Below are 20,406 nucleotides of genomic sequence, written 5' to 3' on the forward strand. Positions count from 1 at the left end.
AAGGGAGAACAGTGGGCGTCTATCACGGGGCGGAGAGAGATGCACTCAGCAGGATAGCAAGGGGTGGACCTGACATTGTCCTGAAGCCAGCCGTGCTGGGCAAAGAGCAGTGCAGCTGGGTTTGCAAAGGGGGGAGCCGTCTACAGGGGCAGATCTGGGAGGGGAGGGCCCAGCATGCGGAACGTTTCCTGGACTGTCTAGTAAACTGTGGACATGGCCTGGTTTTGGCCTAGTTTGTTTCAGGGTATGATAGCCCAGGAGCTGCTGGGGCGAGAGATTCACACACCACGCCGCGGGAAGGCTGAGGTGCCCCGCCTGCTCGTGTCTAATTTGGACCCGGATCCTCCAGGGTATTTAGGCACCTAACTCCCAGGGGAGTGAGGCCCCTAAATATCTTTGAGGATCTGGGCCCTGGTGCTTCATGAGACATCTGACCTCAAACTCCCATTATTCAGATGAGCGCTGGCCCGTGTCTGCAGCATCCCACGCTTGCAGAAATACCCCCAGGCCGGAGTCCCAGTGATCTGAATCCAGCGGTCTGCCTTTGCCCCGCCCCGTCCCTCCCCTCGGCTACGTCGGGGGTGGGGGTGGGAGGCGGGTGCAGGCGAAGGGGATAAAAGCACAGGGTGGTAGGCAGGAATTCCCGACCGCTCCCCAGCTCTCACCTCATACTCCTGCTTGAAGCCATAGCCTTCCGCTGTCTTCATCTGGTTGATGTGCTGGAGGAGATCGGCCACTCTGACGGCAGGGTGGAGCTGCCCGGTGTGGTATGGAGAGCCTTTGCGCCCGCACTGGCGCCGGGGGGAGCCTCCGAGCAAGCTGCTGGACTCGTTGACCGCACTGCTGCGCTGGTCACCTGGGAGCCGCGGGGGACAGGCACAGGAGGAGTTCAGAAGACCACACAGCGGGCTGGTGCGCCTGGCTAATTTGCTCAAGCTAAGCAGAGTTGAGCTGGTGAGATTGCCCAGGGACGCTCAGCCTGCTGCAGGGGGCGCTCTTGCCACGTCGGATTCTCCGTTGGGGTTCTGTGGAAGCGCCCCCTGGAGGAGCAGCTGTCGCTACCCTTTGGAAGGGCACAGCGCAAGCACCAATGGCCAGTGCAGCTGGGCGGGGCCCGGAAAGGTGTTAAAACTAGCACCGTAATACTTCAATATGGCCTAGTTAAAGCAGGGGGGCAGGGGAGGAATAAGAATGTTAATAAACAACTGCTTTGATGAGGTCAAACTGTGCTCTCAATCCGTTCTGGAGGGATTCCTAGACTTTAAGGCCAGAAAACACCACGATCATCTTCTAGTCAGACCTCCTGCACAACACAGGCCAAAAAGGCAGCCCCCAGTCACTTCTCTCTGAAGCCCGCACCTTTCCGATGTCTCAGAAAGGTGTCCGGTCTTCTCTCACAGACTGAAAGGGATGGAGAATCCACCGCCCCCTGACCTACGTTCTTCCAATGGTTAATTATCCTCACAGCTGAAACGGCGTCTTATTTCTAGTCTTGAGGTCAGCGGACTTCACTGTCAGTACTTGGTTAAGTTATTCAATACTGACACCAACGTAACTGGGAGTAGAATTTGGCCCATCTGGGCCAAATTCAGCGCGAGTCTGTATTTTTTCATGATGAGCCATCACTACCTTACTCGTTGATTAATTCTCAGGATTCCCCAGACACTCCCACCCAAAGTTCTGAGCTCTGACTTTGCTAAGAGTCCTGTTCGATGCAGAGCATTTCTCTGGATGGCAGCATTGTGTGCCTACTGCAAACAAGTATCTCCTCTGTAAGACTGAGCTCTGGCTGTGGTTACCCGAACGCGTCTAAACAATCTTTTCTGGTTCATTCATAAAGCTCCAGGGGTTCCTTGCATCTGCTAGAAAATGCCAAATCCCCCATCCACATTTTGCGATTTCTAGTGTCTGCATCGCGGGGGTTATGAAAAGCTAATGGAGGGCTAATATGGTAACAGAATGCAGGAAACCCCATACATGAAATAGTGCAGGCAGCGTGCAAAGAAAAGCAGACGCTTTCGGTAAATGTCTTAGTCCCTGGGTAAATGATTGTCTCAGCCTTTGTGAAGTGAAACGACACCTATTGAATGGACCTCAAACATGTCATTACACTGACAGGAGAGCGACTGTGAATGGAATACGGTGATGCGGGGGAGGGGAGGGATGAAACATGGGTGATATGAACTGGAGTTTATGATGATTTGTAGGACATTGAACACAATTAAAATTAATGATGATAATAATTTGCAATTATGCACAATAGCTCCTTTCAGCCAAGGACCCTTACAGCCATTCACTAGCTGTGCTCTCACATCACCCTGTGACAGCGGGAACTATTATTTACTCAATTGACAAATGGGGAAACTGAGGCACGGGGAGGGGACGGTCACACAGGAGGTCTGGGACCGAGCTGGGACCTGAACCCAGGAGTCCTGACTCCCAGCCCAGCATCTAACCACTAGAGAACGCTCCCCCCATTTTATTTTCCAGGAAGGTTCCTGGTGCCTGCGCTGGGACTCTGGGGTCTGTTTTATTGGGGAAAGTTGATTGAGAACGTCAGGCTGTGCCAGCGCTTGTCACCTGCAGGCGGCTCAGCTGGGTGTTTTTTCGACACTGGTGTTTAGAGATTTGGGATGGGGCTATTTTCTTCAGTTAGGGGGGAAAGTCAGACTCCGGCTCAGCTGGCATCTGTCTGCCCCGTACCCGCTCTCTGTCGAGTGGCGGGATGGGCAGACGTCCTCATCAGCAGGGAGACCGCCTGCTTTCCTCCCCAGCGCTCCCCTAAGGAGGCACAGGTGAGGTCTCACTCCCTGATATCGGGAACAGCTCAAGTCTCTACATCCCTTCAAACGCTGCAAGGAGCATCCGTTTGTGGTCTCTGATGCTACAGTCCAGATTCTGCTCTCCCCCCTTCGCCAGCTTAAACTCAGAGCAACTCCACGGAGCTACATCAGTGTAAGCAGAGCAGAATCAGGCCCGTGTCTAACATCACAGAAGCCTCTTTCTCATGCACGGCCGCCCAGAAATGAACCTAAATCCACTTCTGGCCGAAGCAGATGCAGCCCCATTGACTCTGGCATGTGTAAGACAGCGGTGAGTCTGGGCTGCAGGCTCTCAGATGCTTGGAGGAGAAAATGCTCATATAAACCAGTCTCGTTAAGAGCATTTCAAGAAGCCACAATAGGGCAGTAGCTCAAAAATAATACACCTATCCAGATATATCAAAGGAGGAAAAGGTTGCCCTCTGGGCTTCTATTATCTGTGAGACAATGCTGGGAACCATATTAATCCTGTCTTTTGCACAGGGAAGATGGGAGCAAGCAGCATCTTGAAGTTATAGTAACAGATGTTATTAGCATATGGTTGAAACTAGGGCATAGAACAAATTATTTTACAACTAAATCAGCCTAGAAATGCATACGCCAGCGGGTGTGAAATTATCAGTCTCCCTCTAACATGAGCACCGTGTACTTTTCACCCTGCAAGCCCCACGTCTATCCAGAACAACAGAAAGCTGTCCGTGATATACTCCACGCTCGGCATAAGTTAAACGCCTGGATCCAAATCCACCCAGGGTTTCTGCATCCAGATCTCCGTTTTGTGGCTGGCTCCCAGTCACATTGGGGCCGACTGAAACCATCGTTCACAACTTGGAGCAGGGGGGCTGAGAGCCGGATCTGAATTTTGCAGCTCAGACCCCACCCACCTGCTTTTTCCAGTGGAGTTACGTCTTGAGGGAGTTTGGCGTATTATAGACAGGGCTCTACACACACGCGTGAGGTCGCTCTGACGAGATCGCTGCCCCCGGGGATAGAGAGAGGGCCAGGGACTCTTTCCGTGTGGGGAGGACCTGCAGTATTGTTTGCACAGACTGAAAGGGGGGCAGGTATCCACAGGCAGACGCGTGCTTTCCAGGGCCAGGTTAAAAAATGAGTCAAGAGCCCAGGTGGATCCTGCAGTCGAGCTGATCTATTCGCATGGGCAGTCACTGGTGCCGGGCACCAGAGCCCTGGCAGGCGGTACAAACTGTGCAGTCCCGGTGGATGAAGATGGCATGACAGCAATTGTAGCCCATGGGGAAGAGCCTCGTTAGGGGAAATCTGACTCCCAATCTGGCAGCAGGAAAGAAGCTGAGAGGCAGCGCTGTCTGGGAACTAGGGCACTCAGAAGACCTGGATTCTCTTCCAGGCTCTGCCATTGATCTGCTGTGGGACCTTGGACACCTCCCAGCTCTCTTTTCCCTCCCACTCTTCATTTGGCCTATTTAGATTGTAAGCGCCTCACAGCGGAGCTTGTCTCTCACTGCGCGCGTACAGCCCCTAGCGCAGTGGGGCCCGGATCTCGAGTGTGGCCTCTCGGGGCTACCGTCATAGGGTCATAGAATATCAGAATTGGAAGGGACCTCAAGAGGTCATCTAGTCCAACCCCCTGTTCAAAGCAGGACCAATTCCCGTAACGAATGACGATAAGCTGCGTTCGGTGGAGAAGCCCCGCACAGACAGATGAGAGTGGGGTCGTGATACACAGTCAATGGGAGATTCACGGACGGCGCAATGGTGGATTAGCCAGGCGGCTGGCTAATCACGGTCGTGCAGCTCAGATTTGTGAACCATTTGTAGCACCACGTTATTGTTGAAACGGAAACCCAATTCACTTTGTTCTCGAGCACTTTAGCACGCCACTCGGTGCATACCAATGACTCCTCTAAGTGGGGAGGGCAGGACGGACAGGTGCCGAACCGACCCTTCCATTCTATACAGGATATTATACCACCCCCGTCACCGTAGCCTCTGGGCACTTTCTTGCCTAATCCTTACCCCTGTTGCTGCAGTTGTGCGCATCCATGAAGGACAGGCCCAGCCTCTCGTCCTCCTGCAGGGTGCTCTGGTCTGTGAAGCTCCGGTCGATGGCGCTCATCATGTGGGTCTTCTCGTGGCGGTAGTTGATTGTAGCTTTGGTCATGTTGACGGGTTTCCTATAGGAGGGTTACAAAGCAAACACATGTAATGCTCAGCCACACGGTTATTTCCAAGCACAGGCTCCGATTTAAAAACCACGAGCCTGATTTTCACCTGGGTCACCTGTCTCAGGGGCTGCGGGGCTAACCCCAGCAGTGCTGGCCGTCCTGCCGGGGCTCTGAAACCTGGGGAGTCCAGGCTCCAGCCCAAGTAGAAATAGCTACACTGCCATTTTTAGCCCAGTAGCCCGAGCCCTGCAAGCCTGAGCCAACTGACCCAGGCTCTGAGACTCAGGGCCAAAGGTTTTCCTTCACCACGTAGACGTACTCAGCGAGGGTTGAGCACCGGCCCTGTGAAAACCAGGCCCCATTCCAGCATCCCAGGTTGGGTGCCCAGAATCTCCAGGCACTTGTGACTCTCTGGGCCTATTTGCTTAGCCGGTTCGCAAACAAACGAAAGGGAATCGGACAATGGTGTCCAGCCTCGGATCCAGCCATGCACCGAAACCCCTGACAGCCCAAAGGCCCAGATCCCCAAAGGCCTGTGGGCTCCTAAATTCCACGATGGACGGTAAGGAGCCTAACTCCCTTGGAGGATCCAGGACTGAGCACTCAGCAGCGCCCGTTAAAAGATGACATTTTCCCAAGCACGTAAGTGACTTAGGAGCCTACGTGCAGAATGTAACCCAGGGGAGTCTCCTGGCCGCTCTGCCCCTCTGAAATTCAGCCCACTGATTCGGGTGCCTATATCAGAACACCTGAGCCTCACTTTAGGGCCCCATCCTTTAAATCTTGACCTCAGGGCCTATTTTGGTGGCCTTCATGTCAGGGGCCCAGCTGGCGCCACCCCAGGGCTGATTTTCACAGATGCTCAAGCGTGTGTCGCCCTCCCCCCGGACTCCAGCTTAGCGCACCTGCAAATCAGGCCCTGCGTGCGACACGTTGGGTTCCCCAAAAGTGAGGCTCCTAAAAGGAGTGGGCGCGTTTGAAATCTTGGGCCTGAATTGCTGGTGAAACCCACAGTAGTTTCGGCTCCTCCCCTCCCGCCGTGGCAGCCTGCCGAGAGGCCATGGGCCTGTCGACTTGTTGCGCTGACCAATATTGTCACACGTGCACCCTGTCTGTCTGTCCATCTGTTAGCTCTTGTCTGATACTTGCAAGCTCTTTGGGGCAGGCTTTTTGTTCGGTGTTTGTACAGCGCCTAGCACAATGGGATCCTGGTCCATGACTAGGGCTCCCAGGCTCTACGGAAATACAAATCATAAAAATGAAGGAAGCCCTGGAGTTAGAAATGGAAAAGGGCCTCGGAACTCACACAGCCGTTGTTAGCTAGCCCCGTTCCTCTCACACAGGCACCTGTAAATCGTGAGTTGCGTTTTGCTCCCCGCAGTCCAAGTGGAAGGAAGACACCAGCCTAGAGACAGACTGGTGTCCCACTCATCCCCCCTCTCCTCGACTCCCCAGCGCTCCCTGGATTGCCGCTCTCAGAACTCCTTCACTGGGCCCCAGAGCAGGTAGAGGAGAAGCTCTCTGCCGTGACACGACAGGCTGGCAAACGGTGCTGCTTCCAAGCTGCCTGCCCTGGGTCCCACGGTGTGTTAACTACCTCCCATCCTCACCCACAGCACAGAGGGGTAGAACATCATTCACGGCAGTGGGGTCAGACCCACTGAGCCGGCTGTTGCAGGGGACACCCTGAGACCCCAAGGAGCCAGGCTCAGCCACCCCCCAGTACAATCAGAGGCCTATTTTCTGTACGAGGTGACTACATTTGCCAGGTGTCCGGCGATGCCCAGAAGACAGTCGGCACAGGGCAGCACAAGCCACCGCCCCGGATTGTGGCAATCTCTGAGCAACATGGAGGCATCGCAAGAATCCTCCCAATGCAGCTCGTTCCCCACAGAACACGCCTCCCTTCCCAGACAGTCACTCTCCCATCCTTGCTCCTGTGGGGGACTCCCTTCCCCTGCACCCGGCAAGGCTCCAGGACAGCTTGTGCCGGGGCCCAGCTCACCCCCCCCTCCAGGCAATTACTGCCCTTAGCCCCTTCCCTGGAGCACAAGTTGCTGCTGGGGAAAGCTGCCCCTTCCCCACTTCCAACTGCCCGGGGAGGGTGGAAGGAAGCAGAACATCTGCATTGTGCGAAGGCTTCCCCCCGCCCTCATCTAATAAGTTCCTGCCCATAATTCTCAAGGCCTTGGCTTGCCTGTAGTGATATTCATTACTGGGAAAGCCTGGCCAGCTGAACAGGAATGCAATGGGCAGGGAGGTCTTCTGAATGACTCCGGGCACTCACAGCTGGTGTTGTGCTAAGCAACCCTCACTGTTACTGTAGTTAGCCGGCAAGAGGAGCTATTTTCCATCCCTCTCATTCTGGGGTACACGTTCCATACTCAAGGCACCAAAAGCTGGGGCAATCCAGCCTGCAGACTGCTGCTGTGGTCCTTCTAGCTTGATACAGAATAAACATTGGGGGGTGGGGGGGACTGTCATAACTATAAAGGGAAGGGTAACAGCTGTCCTGTGTACAGTACTATAAAATCCCTCCTGGCCAGAGACTCCAAAATCCTTTTCCCTGTAAAGGGTTAAGAAGCTCAGGTAACCTGGCTGGCATCTGACCAAAGAACCAATAAGGGGACAAGATACTTTCAAATCTTGGGGGGGGGGGGAAGGCTTTTGTTTGTGTTTTTTGTTTGGGAGTTCATTCGCTCTTGGGACTGAGAGGGACCAGACATCAATCCAGGTTCTCCCCATCTTTCTAAACAAGTCTCTCATATTTCAAACTTGTAAGTAAAAAGCCAGGCAAGGCGTCTTAGTTTTACTTTGTTTTCTCAACTTGTAAATGTACCTTTTACTAGAGTGTTTATCTTTGTTTGCTGTACTTTGAACCTAAGACTAGCGGGGAGTCCTCTGAGCTCTCTAAGTTTGATTACCCTGTAAAGTTATTTTCCATACTGATTTTACAGAGATGATTTTTACCTTTTTCTTTAATTAAAAACCTTCTTTTTAAGAACCTGATTAATTTTTCCTTGTTTTAGATCCAAGGGGGTTGGATCTGTATTCACCAGGAGTTGGTGGGAGAAAGGAGGGGGAATGGTTAATTTCTCCTTGTTTTAGATCCCAGGGGGGTTGGAACTGTATTCACCCGGAGTTGGTGGGAGGAAGGAGGGGAATGGTTAATTTCTCCTTGTTTTAAGATCCAAGGGGTTTGGATCTGTATTCACCAGGGAATTGGTGAAGGTCTCTCAAGGCTTCCCAGGGAGGGAATCCATTGGGATGGTGGCAGCGGATCAAAGCTAAGCTGGTAGTTAAGCTTAAAAGTTTTCATGCAGGCCCCTACATTTGTACCCTAAAGTTCAAAGTGGGGATACAGCCCTGACAGGGACCTTCAGAGCCTTGGGAGGCTAACAAGAGGAGAGATTGAACTACAGCTGGTTGAAAAATGGTGTCAACATTGGGAGAAAGTGCTTCGATTGCTTCTGGTTTGCAGGGTTCGAAACGGAGCATGGGCTCAGGTTTGCCACGTTTTGTAAGAAATATTTTTTTGGAAAAAAAAATCAAAACATTGATTTTTCCTTTCCCTTTCCCCTCTGAGTGATGTAAGCGTTGGAAGGTTCCTGCCCCCGTTTTCATTTTTCTTTTGCTGCTGTCGCTTTTCCCACATTAAGGCAGGCGGGGAAAGTTACAGCACGGAAAAGGAAAAAGGCAAATAGATCAGATGAAATGCAGAATTTAAGCCCTGATCTGCCACCATTCACATGCATACTGAACTCTACTGCTGAGAGCAGCTCCATTGATTTTCACCCAGAGGTAAGTTAAGGAGCTGTACAAGTCTTCGCAAGATCAACACCCGAGGCGCCATTGAGTCCATACATTCACTGGTGAAAAGTGGGGGACAGGGGATGGGGAACCTGACAATTCAAAATGTTGAGTTTTGCTGAAAAAACAGAACTTTAAAAAATATATATATACACGCAGCTTTTCGCTAACATTTTTTGTTTTAAAACGCCAAATTCTGGTTTAAAAAAAGCAACATTTTTTGGACCCGCTCTAGTCTGCACCAAACATTTGGGGGGCTGAGGGCGGGGGGGAGTTGGAATCCAGTCCCAGAGCTAGGTCTAGACCTTGTACCTGGCAAAACTCCAGATCGGATCCTCCCCAAGCCTTAGATGGTCCAAAATCCAGATCGGCGTTTAAAGGTTGCAGTCTGAGCTCCCCTCCAAGTCTAGCACACCTGGGGCTGAGCCTCACAGGCCATTGGTGGGGAGGGGAGTTGCTGGCTGATGGAACTGGATTTCAGGCAACTTTAGCCTCTGAATCCAGTCTGCACTGATCCCCCGCAACAGCAGCTGTAGAAGGACAATAATGCCAGCTGCGGCTTCCCCCTGCCAGTGAGCTCTGCCAACAAGAAACTTCCTCCCAGGAAGGAGAGGCACACAAGGAACGCTTGTGACACAGCATCTCGCTGAAGGATGGACTGGGCTCCCCGTGAAATTGGAAGGGTTGAAATTACACGAGAACCAGCTTTTCAGTTACACCATCGGAGGCTTTTGCACCAGAAGGCTTACTCTGTGACAAGACGCCCCCCTGCAGTAGTTACAATGTAACACATCCATCTCCTCCCACCCCCAGCAGTAATTACCATGTAATATGATCACCACTCCCTCCACCCATGCAGCAATTACACTGTAACACAATCCCCCCCTTGCAGGAGTGACAATGTAACATGCCTTTGAGTTGCCGTTACAATATGTCAGATAAAGCCAAGGCCAAAACAAAAAACATAAGGGGGTCCCATTGATCTCGGGTGAAGCTGCACTGGATTCGGAGATAAATTAGATCCTCCGGGCCAGATTTTCACAAGAGCTCAGCAACAGGTTTTCACGTGCTCAGCACCCACACTGGAGACCAGCCTTTCCAAAAAGCCCAGCTCTCATTTAGGCAGAGCCAGATTTCCACAAGCGCTCAATGCCCCACAGCTCCCACTGGGATGCGTATGGGCTGATTTTCATGGGCTCAGCCCCCATAGGGGGGAGCCCAGCACCTAAAGGGTGAAGGGATCATAAACCTTGGGCTTGAGGGTTTAAGCCAATCGCTGACATCAGAGACATTAAAAGCAAGCTGCATCCACACCATGCCGTGCAGCTATGGTGTCGGTGAAAGGCTCTGGCAGAGGGAAGGCGGCGAGGGAAAGCTTCGGCAGCGGGGAAGCGGCAGAGACTTTCACCGCTGCCTCCCCCTGCCAGAGCCTTTCCCCGCAGTCTTTTCTTGCAGCAGGGGAAGGCTCCGGCCGCAGGACACTACACCGCTAAAAACAGACCAGAAGGCACAACTTGGGTGAGCAGAGAACCATGTAAGGTATGTTTTCCAGCAAACAACCTTCAGGCATTTCCACTCACCTAAGCCTCCCCAGCTAGACTCCCACACTAGGGCAGCTGTGCGGGTGTGTACACTGCACGCAGCCAAAAGAAGCGTGCGGTGTAGACATACCCTCAGAGAGGATAATGCAACAGCTGGACCTGGGGTTGATGGTTCCTGTGTTCCCATAATGCTGAGCTCTTTTGGAAATGGGTCCCTGTATGTTTTCGGTGCCATCTGGAAGCCTGTGAATACTTCGGAAGCATTTTTTAACAAGCCAAAGAGGCACTTAAAATTTACTTGACAGAGAAAGAAACTTGCCGGAGCAGAGAGCGGCAGAGCGAGCGAGAGAGAATGACAATTACTTACGGGTAATAGGAATAGGAATAGTAGTTCCTCCTGGCAAGCGTGCAAACAAAGAGAACAGCAGAAATTGCATAAGCAGCTTTTCTCCAGAGTAATGAAGGGGGAGGTTTATTTGGAATCTCAGATGACAACAAGCCAAAGATTGCTCCATTCACCATGCAGTGGATGGGTGCCGAGGCAGGGAAGGCAAGAGAGAGAGGGGAGGGGGAACGACAGAAAGAAAGCGAGTTGCTGGAAATGAAAGGCAACACATCTGCATGCTCACAGCTGGCCTGAGGAGACGCAAGAATCACCTTACAATAAATCATTCTATTCAGGACAATAATGTGAAGCACACACACACACACACCCCACCCCCCTCAATGAGACCAGGCATGTTCAAAGGGTCACGGGCATGCTCTTCTTATCTTTTTCTCCTGGGAACTGGCTTGTAACCGGGCAGCGAGAACAGGTTCTTTTGGAAATGCACTCGCCCCCAGGGGAGCCGTTTCTCACCAGTTCCCCTCTCAAAAAGGACCTGTCAAATTGCACTGGCTTTTTCCTTCTTTGGTGGATGATTCTCCATCTCCCCCAACACACCCGTGTCTCCACACCTGTTGTGTTCTAGGAGTGGGGTGCAGGACAGACACAGAGCTCTGCTATAAAGAGCAGTGCGTGCACACACACTCCTGTGGTATTGCAGGAGTGGTGACAGTACATGCGCAAACACACACATTATAAGCCTGCTTATATAACCTTTTAAAACTATTTCTCTCAAACCATGATGCCACTTCTCCCTCTTTCAGCTCCATTAGGAGTGCAGCAACAGGCCTGGCTCTCTTTCTCGCCAGTAGAGAAACCCCCCCTCACCCACCCCACCCCCCTGGGAGATGGAAGAAAACAGCTGAGAAGTTGTGTGCGCCTTTAGTCATAAGAATTATTAATGGAGAGTCCCACTCACTTCCCATGGGAGCACAGGGAAATCTCTGCTATTTTTAATGATGATTAAAGTGCATCACAAATGGCCTTTCCTTCCACACTCCATCACCAAACTATTTACTACAGACAACAAATGATCTAGGTATTTTTGACCAAGCCATGCTGTTAGAAAAGGCAGCCCAGGGCAGAGTGACAATGACCAAATGGTTACAGTGTAACTACAAAACTGATTACCCCACATGTGCCAGGGCACCGCCATGCCAATCATTAACATAAACAACAATGGGAGTCCATTAAACCAAAATCAAAGCAGTGGTTATCTGCAACGCTGATCCTTGGTGAGTGCTGATGGGAGGGGACTGAGATAAACTGTTAGAGAAATCCTAGGGGTGGAAAGAAGCCCAGTGCAGAGAACCCTGCCAACCCCAACGACCCCGAATAGCAAGGACAGCTTGTGCTCTAAAATCCTCCGGAGATCACCTATGCTGCAGAGTTCAGCCTAACCCCAGACCTGGCTAGAGCTGCTCGGGAACCAGATTTTCTGTTCCATGGAAAAATGTGCAACATTGAAACATAATTCCTTCTGAATCAAAAGGAAAAGTCAGAATTGCAAAAGTTCCTGCAAAAATGGAATCTTTGGAGGGGAGAGGGGAAATGGGAAGAATCAGAACAGAATTTTTCAAAAAACGCAGGGCAGCCAGGGAACGAGGGAGCCGGCCCCTGAGCAGCTGGGGAACCAGGTAGCTCACCTGGGGAACCAGGTAGTTCACCTGCACCACACAAGCAGCCAGAGAGCCAACAAGCCAGCCTGCCAGGGAGCTGGCCAGCCTGCTGAAAAATCTGACTGATTCAACACGTTCCTGTGGAATCAGCATTTCCCTGAGGCAAACCGTTCTGCAGAAATTTTTTGGACCAACTCTAGCATCCAAACAGCTTTGGATTTCAAGCAGCCAGACCGAGATTTGAAGTCTGTGGCTCAGATCCATCTTTAACTCAGCAGCGTTGATTTCTAGGTGTAGAAGCAAATCAGTTTTCCAGCCCCTCCCCCCTGCTAAAAACCTACAGACCCCACAGCGATGGAACAATACTCTGCCCTGCTCTACTTTCGCGGGTACTTGCTTGGGAAGGAGATGGCTGGCAAGGGTCAGAGGGAGAGTTTAAAATTCTGCTCAGCGCCTCAAGAACCCGTTCCCAAGGGCCAGACTCTGATCTCCATTACGCTGACGAAATCCAGAGTAATCCCATTGAAGTCAATGAGGTTACTTCAGATTTACACTGGTATCGTTGAGCTCTGACCCTTAGCCGATAATAAGAACAAATGTGGGTCTAAATCCTCAGCTGGTGCAAATCAGCATTGCTCCTTTTAAGTCAATGGAGCTCTGTGGATTTACATCAGCTCAGGTTTTGGCCCATGGGCTTTTCCTCCTGGCTCTTAACATACTTGCCTTAAATTGCTGTTTCAGAATCCTGGGAGGGGAAGGAGTTTAATTGGTCCCCTTTCTTCTCCGGCATGACAGGTCTGCTTTTTAATGATCCCTCCAGATAGCTGTGCCTCCGGCCTCTTTCAGTAAAAGGGAGCCATTCAGAGAACGGCACTCCAGCAAACAATGGGGGGAGCAGTAGCTGCTCTCTGAATGCGCCCAGCGGTGGGTGTCCTGGAAAGCCCCTGCCTCTCCCCCTGGGAGGGAACCTCACCCCACTTAGCTTCCAGAGTAAATGCACTCGGCAAATGCCACAGTCAAATCCATGCAGCTGGGGCTATTTCCAAGGCTTATCTCTCTGGCTGAGGTGCACCTCTAGACCAGATAGGGAAGCATCTATCTCTTCAGAATCCTGGGCCGGGATGCAGGTGATGCTGATTTGCTGGACCAAACAGTCAGCAAGCGGCACCATCCTGCAGGGAGACGATGCAATGCTTGTATCTCCCGGCCTTCCCCGTTTCCACCAGACCTTAGCTACAGCCCTCATCCTGAGTTTACAATGTGTGTGGACGCAAGGGGTGGTAGAGGCATTGCACGCTTGGCATGGCCTAACTAATAGCAGGCTGCAACCATTTTTATTTCCCTAGTGCAGGCTTTTTGGCAGGAAGTTCAGTGCAATGATGCGCTGTGAGACACAGGAAATACAACCTGAGAACAGCAAAAGACTGACAGAGTTGCCAGGTAAGTTTTATTGATTCCAGAATGCTTCAGGTCCAGCCCGCTGGGGGCAGACACTCCTCTGCAGAAGAGCCCCAGAAAAAATTCCCGCTGGAGCTGCAGTGCTGGTAAAATCTCACCAAGGTGAAACGTTCTGCCTTCAGAGATGCCTTCAACTCAACAGAGAGCCATTGGCCTTGTCGGCGTGTGTGGTTTGATCCAAGCCATGAAGGCTGGGCCTGCTTCTTAGCAACTTACTTACTTCATTTACTCCCTGGCTCATAGACCATGGAGATCATTGGCTGCTTGCACAATTTGCCCCCACCTCTTTCTGGCCAGGGCATATTGTTCCCACTGATGGTCATTCATAATAATAGCTCTTAGTTCTTGCTCAGTATTATCCCTCCATCTTCTCCTTGGTTGGGCAAGAGGTGGGATACCATAAGGACGTCCTTCCAAGAGATCCTTGGCTGGCCTGTCTCCTGTCAGCATAGCCCCATGCCCTGCCCACTGGAGTCGTCAGGGTTTCACTTCAATTTGCTATTCTTGGTTCTCCATAGACCTCACGTAGCTCCCTAGGAGATCTTCTTCTCCACAGGTCACTCTCCCTTGCTGGCCCCCAAATGCATCTCAACACTTGATTTTCGAAGTGTTTTGCTGTATTTCTTCCATCTTAAGTGCCCTGGTTGGACATCTGCCTAAATCAACAGGCCTTATAATGATCAGGGGCACCAGAAGCTTGGGCTCTCCCAGTAGCTTAAGAGACTCTGTAGAGAAAAGTATCAGGGATTCCCACTCTGTAACCTTTGACAACCTCACTAGGACACACTGGCACCCTCCGTGCAGCACAATCAGGGTGAAGGTAACAAGTGCAACATCAGTCGTCGCCCAACGTGTTTGTTCGAGGATCTGTCTTCCTTACCAGAGCTAGATCCCAATGAATTGGTTCAGGTCCAAAGGCAGGCCTTGGTGACATGCCGCATTAGTGGGGACGGTGAGAGAAGGGATCTTGCAGCTGCAGCACTGGACAGACCATGCGACCGACGGTACAGGACAGCTATAGTGCCAAGTCTCTCACAGCCCTGGGTTTAGCAGGCCAATGCTCAATCCACTGAGCTATTCTGCCACCCAAGGGAGCATCCCCAGCCTCATGAGTGGAGTTAGAATCTGCTTTGAGACAGTGTAGCCTAGTGGCTAAAGCCCTGGACTGGGACTCAGGAGACATAGTTTCTAGTCTTAGCTCTGCCACAGACCTGCTGGGTGCCCTTGGGCAAGTCCCTTCATTGCTCTGTGCCTTGGTTTCCCCAGCCATGGCTAATGCTACTTGCCTCGTTTGTAAAGCATTGGCACCCTGCAGATGAAGAGCGCTCTGTAAGAGCTAGGGATTGGCATGACCTTTTGTGACAAGCTGATTGTCTAGTTGAGAGATGAGCTCAACAAAATCTTTGGGGGGCTGTTTTTGGTTGGTGGTTTGCAGTAAGTTTTGGCATTAATAACTCCCCCTCCCAAAAAACATCTACATGTAAAACCCATCAGATGCCTTGAAAGCCTCCTGCACAGAAATTCACAAGCTGCAATTCCTGTGTCTCACACCACATCCCTGGACAGAGCTCCTGTTGCACAGAGCCACGGAAGGGGCAGACCTCATGGAGAGACACCTGAAATCCCAGCCAAGCTGCTGACTTCCTGCTTGATAGGAATCGCCAGACTGATCAGACCAGGTAGTCCAGCGTCCCACCTCAGACAGTGACCAGGACCAGCTGTTTCAGAAGAAGGGGCAAGAAGTCTCCTTCTTAATGGGCAATATGGAATAGCATGCTCAGTGGAGAAGTTTCTTCCTGACCCTTGATAGTCAAGGTTGGTTTATGCCTTGAAGCAGGTGGGCTATAGCCCGTCCAGACATTGGTATGCTGTATTTTTCATTATGTCTGATTGTTAATTATTCTTTTCACATGGAATGGACTTAACTCCTTATTTACTCTGGTGTAACCGAGATCAGAATGTGGCCCCATGGGAGGATACCATCCTTTTACCAATGCATTACTATTTTCCCCCAGTCACCCCACCCCCACCCCAAACTGCTGCCTTGGACAAGAAGTATGTGGCTTGTAGAGTTGAACAATCTGATGCAGAGAGATGCTGGGAGCTTTCCCACTAGGCCTAGGCCCTAAGAGGTTACTGGACATGGCTGGGATGAGGGTACAAGGCTGGCTCCTGGCTCTCAGCTGGCCATGCGGCTGAGGAAACAAACCCTGCTGTCGAAGGGTGGACGCGATGCCCAGGCAGGGCTCACGGGATAAAACCACCCCTTTCGTTTATTTCTTTTTCTTCCTTCTGCTTATCTGCTCTTAAACAGAGACAGAAGCAGGAGATGGGAGATGAATCCGCAGCCTGGCATGCTAGGAGAAAAAACCAACTCTGAGTCGAGGGAAGGGCGGGGGGAGGACAACCAACGTCAGGCAAGAAGAGGTCCAATTTCTCTTGGAGAGATATCAGTGAAAGCACAGAGCTCTGGCTGGATAAAGCAGCAGGGAGAAAAATATCCATGAGAAAGGCTGTGAGGACCCTTTGAATACCAAGCAGGGTGTAGTGGAGCCAGGCCACAGAGAGGATGCATTGCCTTTGTGCCTACAGCCTGCATCTTCCGCTGGGGCTTCCGGCTGGAACGTGAAAAGGGGGAGGCAGAAAGTGGGGAAGGCCAGGCCAAGGAAAGCCAGATTCTGTGGTGGCAGGGCAACTTGCTGTTGCTCCGGCACCTTTGGTCCTGTTGGCAACAGAGAGTGAACGTGGCTTTCCAAGTGGTCTGGCTGATCGTGGCCCACTGCACCACCAGGACTTGTGTTAGCATCTCCAGCGCTGCTCCCCGAGGGCTTGAGCCTGCCAGGGGCTGAACCACTGGAGCCAACCATGCTCAGCACCTCCAGGAATTGCTCCCCACTCTCCAGGATCGGGCCTATAGCTTTTCAGATGGTAACTTCTTTGTGCCTGTCTGCGCAGCACCCAGCACACTGGGTCCGTGGTCTTAATAACGGGCCCGGTGTGTGAAAGCATCGACCCAGCAGGATGCCAACGCAGGCCGGTGTGGACGCACACAACAGCTGGGAACAGGCAGAGTGTGATTCAGTGCTCACTCACAAGATGTCCCCCTCAGGAGCCCGGGCACAGACCAGCAAGGCTTCTTGGACAGGTCAGGACGGAAGTGCAGAAGCAGAGCTGGGGGTGAGGTCTGGAATAGCAGGGAGCGCTGCAGGCCAGGCATTGGCAGAGCTGTGTGGGGAGCCCAGGACTAGAACGGTTGTTGCAGGCCAGGAGGGGCATTGACTGGCAGAGCTACGGGGAAGTGGAACTAGCCCTGCTCCATCCAGGACTAACAGCCTGTCTCTGCCACAAAATGGCTAAGAGGCTGTACAGGGGCTGTGACCCCAAACCTCTGCCCTCATCTCTGCTCCTCCCCCGCCCGCCCATAATCTGACTTCTTAGGGACTGGATGATTTTATCAGCAAGCTATCAAAAGGCTGGGGGATACTGCAAGGGGGTGAGCCCTTTGCCTAGCACGCCCCTTCTAGGGGTCGTACGGCTTTTGGGCTCTGACGGAGATTTCACCGGACAGGAGCAGGGGCTTGATGTTTGTAACCCAAGCTGGTGCTTCCGATCCCCAGTCACACATCGTCCAGGGCCAAACCGCTGACACAAAATCGCCCCCACCGCCATCTTCCTGTTAACAGAGCTCTGTGCCCCCAAAGTGCTGTGACAGACAGAGAGAGCAAACCAGTGCCAGGGAGCGGGAGGGAGGGAGGGACTCAGCTGTCAGTCGGGGGGAGAGCACCTGGCAGAACGACTCCCGTGCCGTAGTCCCTTATCACCGAACGCTCACCTTGCCTGCCTCCTGCCTTGACACCCCGTGCAGGGAGGGCCCTACATCCTGCTGCCAGCCAACGCTGGGCGCCAGCCTCTGCCATAGCTCAGGGAATAAAGAAAGGCTCGGCCCAAGAACAGCAGTGGCCAAGCAGAGAGCTCGGTGGCCTGTTCTAGCCAAGCGAGCCTACTCTGAGGGGAACTCTCAGCAGCTACCTCGGCCAAACCACCATGCAGGTACGCCTCTTAAAGGGACGCTACCAAGCTGGCTTTATAATAAAGCCTGATGACCCTAGGCCATCCCACCGGAGCCAAACCGCCGACGTGCCCTGGGCTGGGCTTGGAACCACATGGGGACTCACACCTGTGACTGAGTTCATGGTGAGGGTTCAGCTTGGGGGGTCCCTGTTTGGACACCTGAGAGAGGCAGGGCAGAGCTGGGACATGCAGATCTGAACTGGACTCAGTCCTCGGCTCTGCAACAAGCTCCTTATGTGGCCAAAGCGAGTAGCTTCGCTGCTCTGTGCCTCCGTTTCCCCATCTGCAAAATGGGGATAATTTATTGATCCTAACAGATACGTCCCTGCTCCGCAGCGGGGCTGCGAGGATAGATTCTGTAATGCCTTAGGGTGCTACTACAGAGGTGGCAGGCTGGCACCTACGCAGATAAGACAGGTAAAGATCCAGGGGTGGTTGGGTCTGGGGTTCTGTTAATTAACTGACATAGAACCCACCAGCCACACCCGAACGCCCAGCAGAGGTGGAGTTACCCCTAGAGGCCACAGCTCACTGGGAACCGTGTGGATCCTTTGAAGAAGACAGGGCTGGCTGAGCCGGGGGAATGGCAGCATTCGCTGGCACGCTTTGGCGGTCTTCTCAGTAGGCACAAAGCCCATTCCTCACGAGCCAAGAGTGGCTGTGTGCTTGTTCCAGAGGAGATGCAGCAGACACTGCCAATTGCAGCGGCTCAACGGGATGTGGGTAAATATCCCTTTGTCTGCCAAGCCCTGCAGGACTGCAAAGACAGCAACAGCCACCCAAAGGTGCAGAGATAATGGGATTGCTGAGGGGGGCAGGGGAAATCCTCAGAACACCCGCTTTGCCCCCTCCCCATCTAGTGTCAGGATGAGATCAGGCCCCAGATCCTTTCCAGCATAGGTCAAATGCAGCTCCCTCCAGAGCCCACACCCGCTGCCCTGAGTGGGGAGAAGGTAGGGTTACCATACGTCCGGATTTTCCCGGACATGTCCGGCTTTTGGGGGCTCAAATCCCCGTCCGGGGGGAAATCCCCAAAAGCCGGGCATGTCCGGAAAATCGGGAGGTCAGCCGGGCCAGGCGGGCCGGCGGGGACCCCGGCCGGCGGGGAGCCGGGTCGGCCGGGCCGGCGGGGACCCCGGCCGGCGGGGAGCCGGGTCGGCCGGGCCCGCGGGGACCCCGGCCGGCGGGGAGCAAAGTCGGCCGGGCCGGCGGGGACCCCGGCCGGCGGGGAGCCGGGTCGGCCGGGCCGGCGGGGACCCCGGCCGGCGGGGAGCCGCGTCTGCCGGGCCCGCGGGGACCCCGGCCGGCGGGGAGCCGGGTCGGCCGGGCCCGCGGGGACCCCGGCGGGCGGGGAGCAAAGTCGGCCGGGCCCGCGGGGACCCCGGCGGGCGGGGAGCAAAGTCGGCCGGGCCGGCGGGGAGCCGGGTCAGTCGGGCCCGCGGGGACCCCGGCCGGCGGGGAGCCGGGTCAGTCGGGCCCGCGGGGACCCCGGCCGGCGGGGAGCCGGGTCAGCCGGGCCCGCGGGGAGCCGGGTCAGCCGGGCCCGCGGGGAGCCGCGTCAGCCGGGCCCGCGGGGAGCCCGGGGGTTTGCCGGGCCGCCGGGGGCCGGCAGTGCTGGGCAGGCCGGGGGTGGTCGGCTGGGGCCGGCACCCCAGGGCCCGAGCTGACCCAGGCTGGAAACGCCAGGGGGCCAGCCTGGGCCGCGCCTCCTCCCCCCACACCCCCCTTACCTGCTTTAGGCTTCCCGCGAATCAAATATTCGCGGGAAGCAGGGGAGGGGGCGGAGACTTTGGGGAGGGGGCGGGGTTGGGCAGGGGTGTAGGCGGGGCTGGGGGCGGGGCCGTGGGCCTTGGAGTGTCCTCCATTTGGAGGCACAAAATATGGTAACCCTAGGAGAAGGTCACCCCAGAGGCCCTCCTAGCACCTGCCTACAGCTCAGGCCCAGTGGCAGGTCTAACACCCTTTGCAAGCACTTGCACGAGGCCGGAGAACAGCACCAGCGATGGCTGTGAGCCTGGCTCTTCCCCAGAGTCAGATGCATTTGGAGATTCAGGTCCGACGGTCCAGCCTTGCCCATGATAAAGCTGAGTCCAGGCCACACAAAGTTCAGAGCCCAACCCCAATCCCCGGAGAATTGGATTTTGTTTTAATTGGAGGCATTCTTAGGTGCCCCCAAACTTTAGTGGATTCTTCTGCGTGTCCTTCCCTGCCAGGCAGGTCAGCATCAGTATCCCCAGCCTACAGGTGGGGAAACTGAGGCACAAAGGGGCACTATGAGCTGCCCCAGGGCCATGGTCTGGGAACAGAACCCAAATCTCTGGGCATCCAGTCTTGTGTCTTCCCTGTGTGCCCACCTCCCTCTCTGAGCTCTGTTGTAAGTTTCTCTCTCCTTAGAACAGCTGGCTGCTTTACCTGAATTATTATATTGGGGAGGGGGGGCTATTCTTATCCAATTAACAAAGCACCTCATTTGGAGGCTGTTCATGGATTTATTCCATGTGATCTGCCTGATACACTGTGTGTCAAGCCACTCACTCCCAGCCCCCTCGGAAACCA

The 20,406-nt window shown here is 53.7% G+C and overlaps 1 protein-coding gene across 5 annotated transcripts in view; it reads right to left on the minus strand.

The window, feature by feature from the left end:
* The window catches only part of PTPRU (protein tyrosine phosphatase receptor type U), a 282,850-nt gene that overhangs the window by 51,476 nt on the left and 210,968 nt on the right, over positions 1–20,406 (minus strand). For 4 of the 5 annotated variants that reach the window (XM_065576904.1, XM_065576905.1, XM_065576903.1 and 1 more), the window contains exons 15-16: positions 4,818–4,975; positions 666–856 (exon numbers count right to left, since the gene is read on the minus strand). In XM_065576904.1, the coding sequence (XP_065432976.1) occupies positions 666–856; positions 4,818–4,975 (349 nt within the window). Of the gene's footprint in view, positions 1–665; positions 857–4,817; positions 4,976–10,684; positions 10,715–20,406 lie in introns of all 5 variants that reach the window. The other variant, XM_065576906.1, reaches the window with a different exon arrangement.

Source organism: Chrysemys picta, chromosome 23 (assembly GCF_011386835.1).
Source record: "Chrysemys picta bellii isolate R12L10 chromosome 23, ASM1138683v2, whole genome shotgun sequence".
In the NCBI taxonomy this organism is placed as follows: Eukaryota; Metazoa; Chordata; order Testudines; family Emydidae; genus Chrysemys; species Chrysemys picta.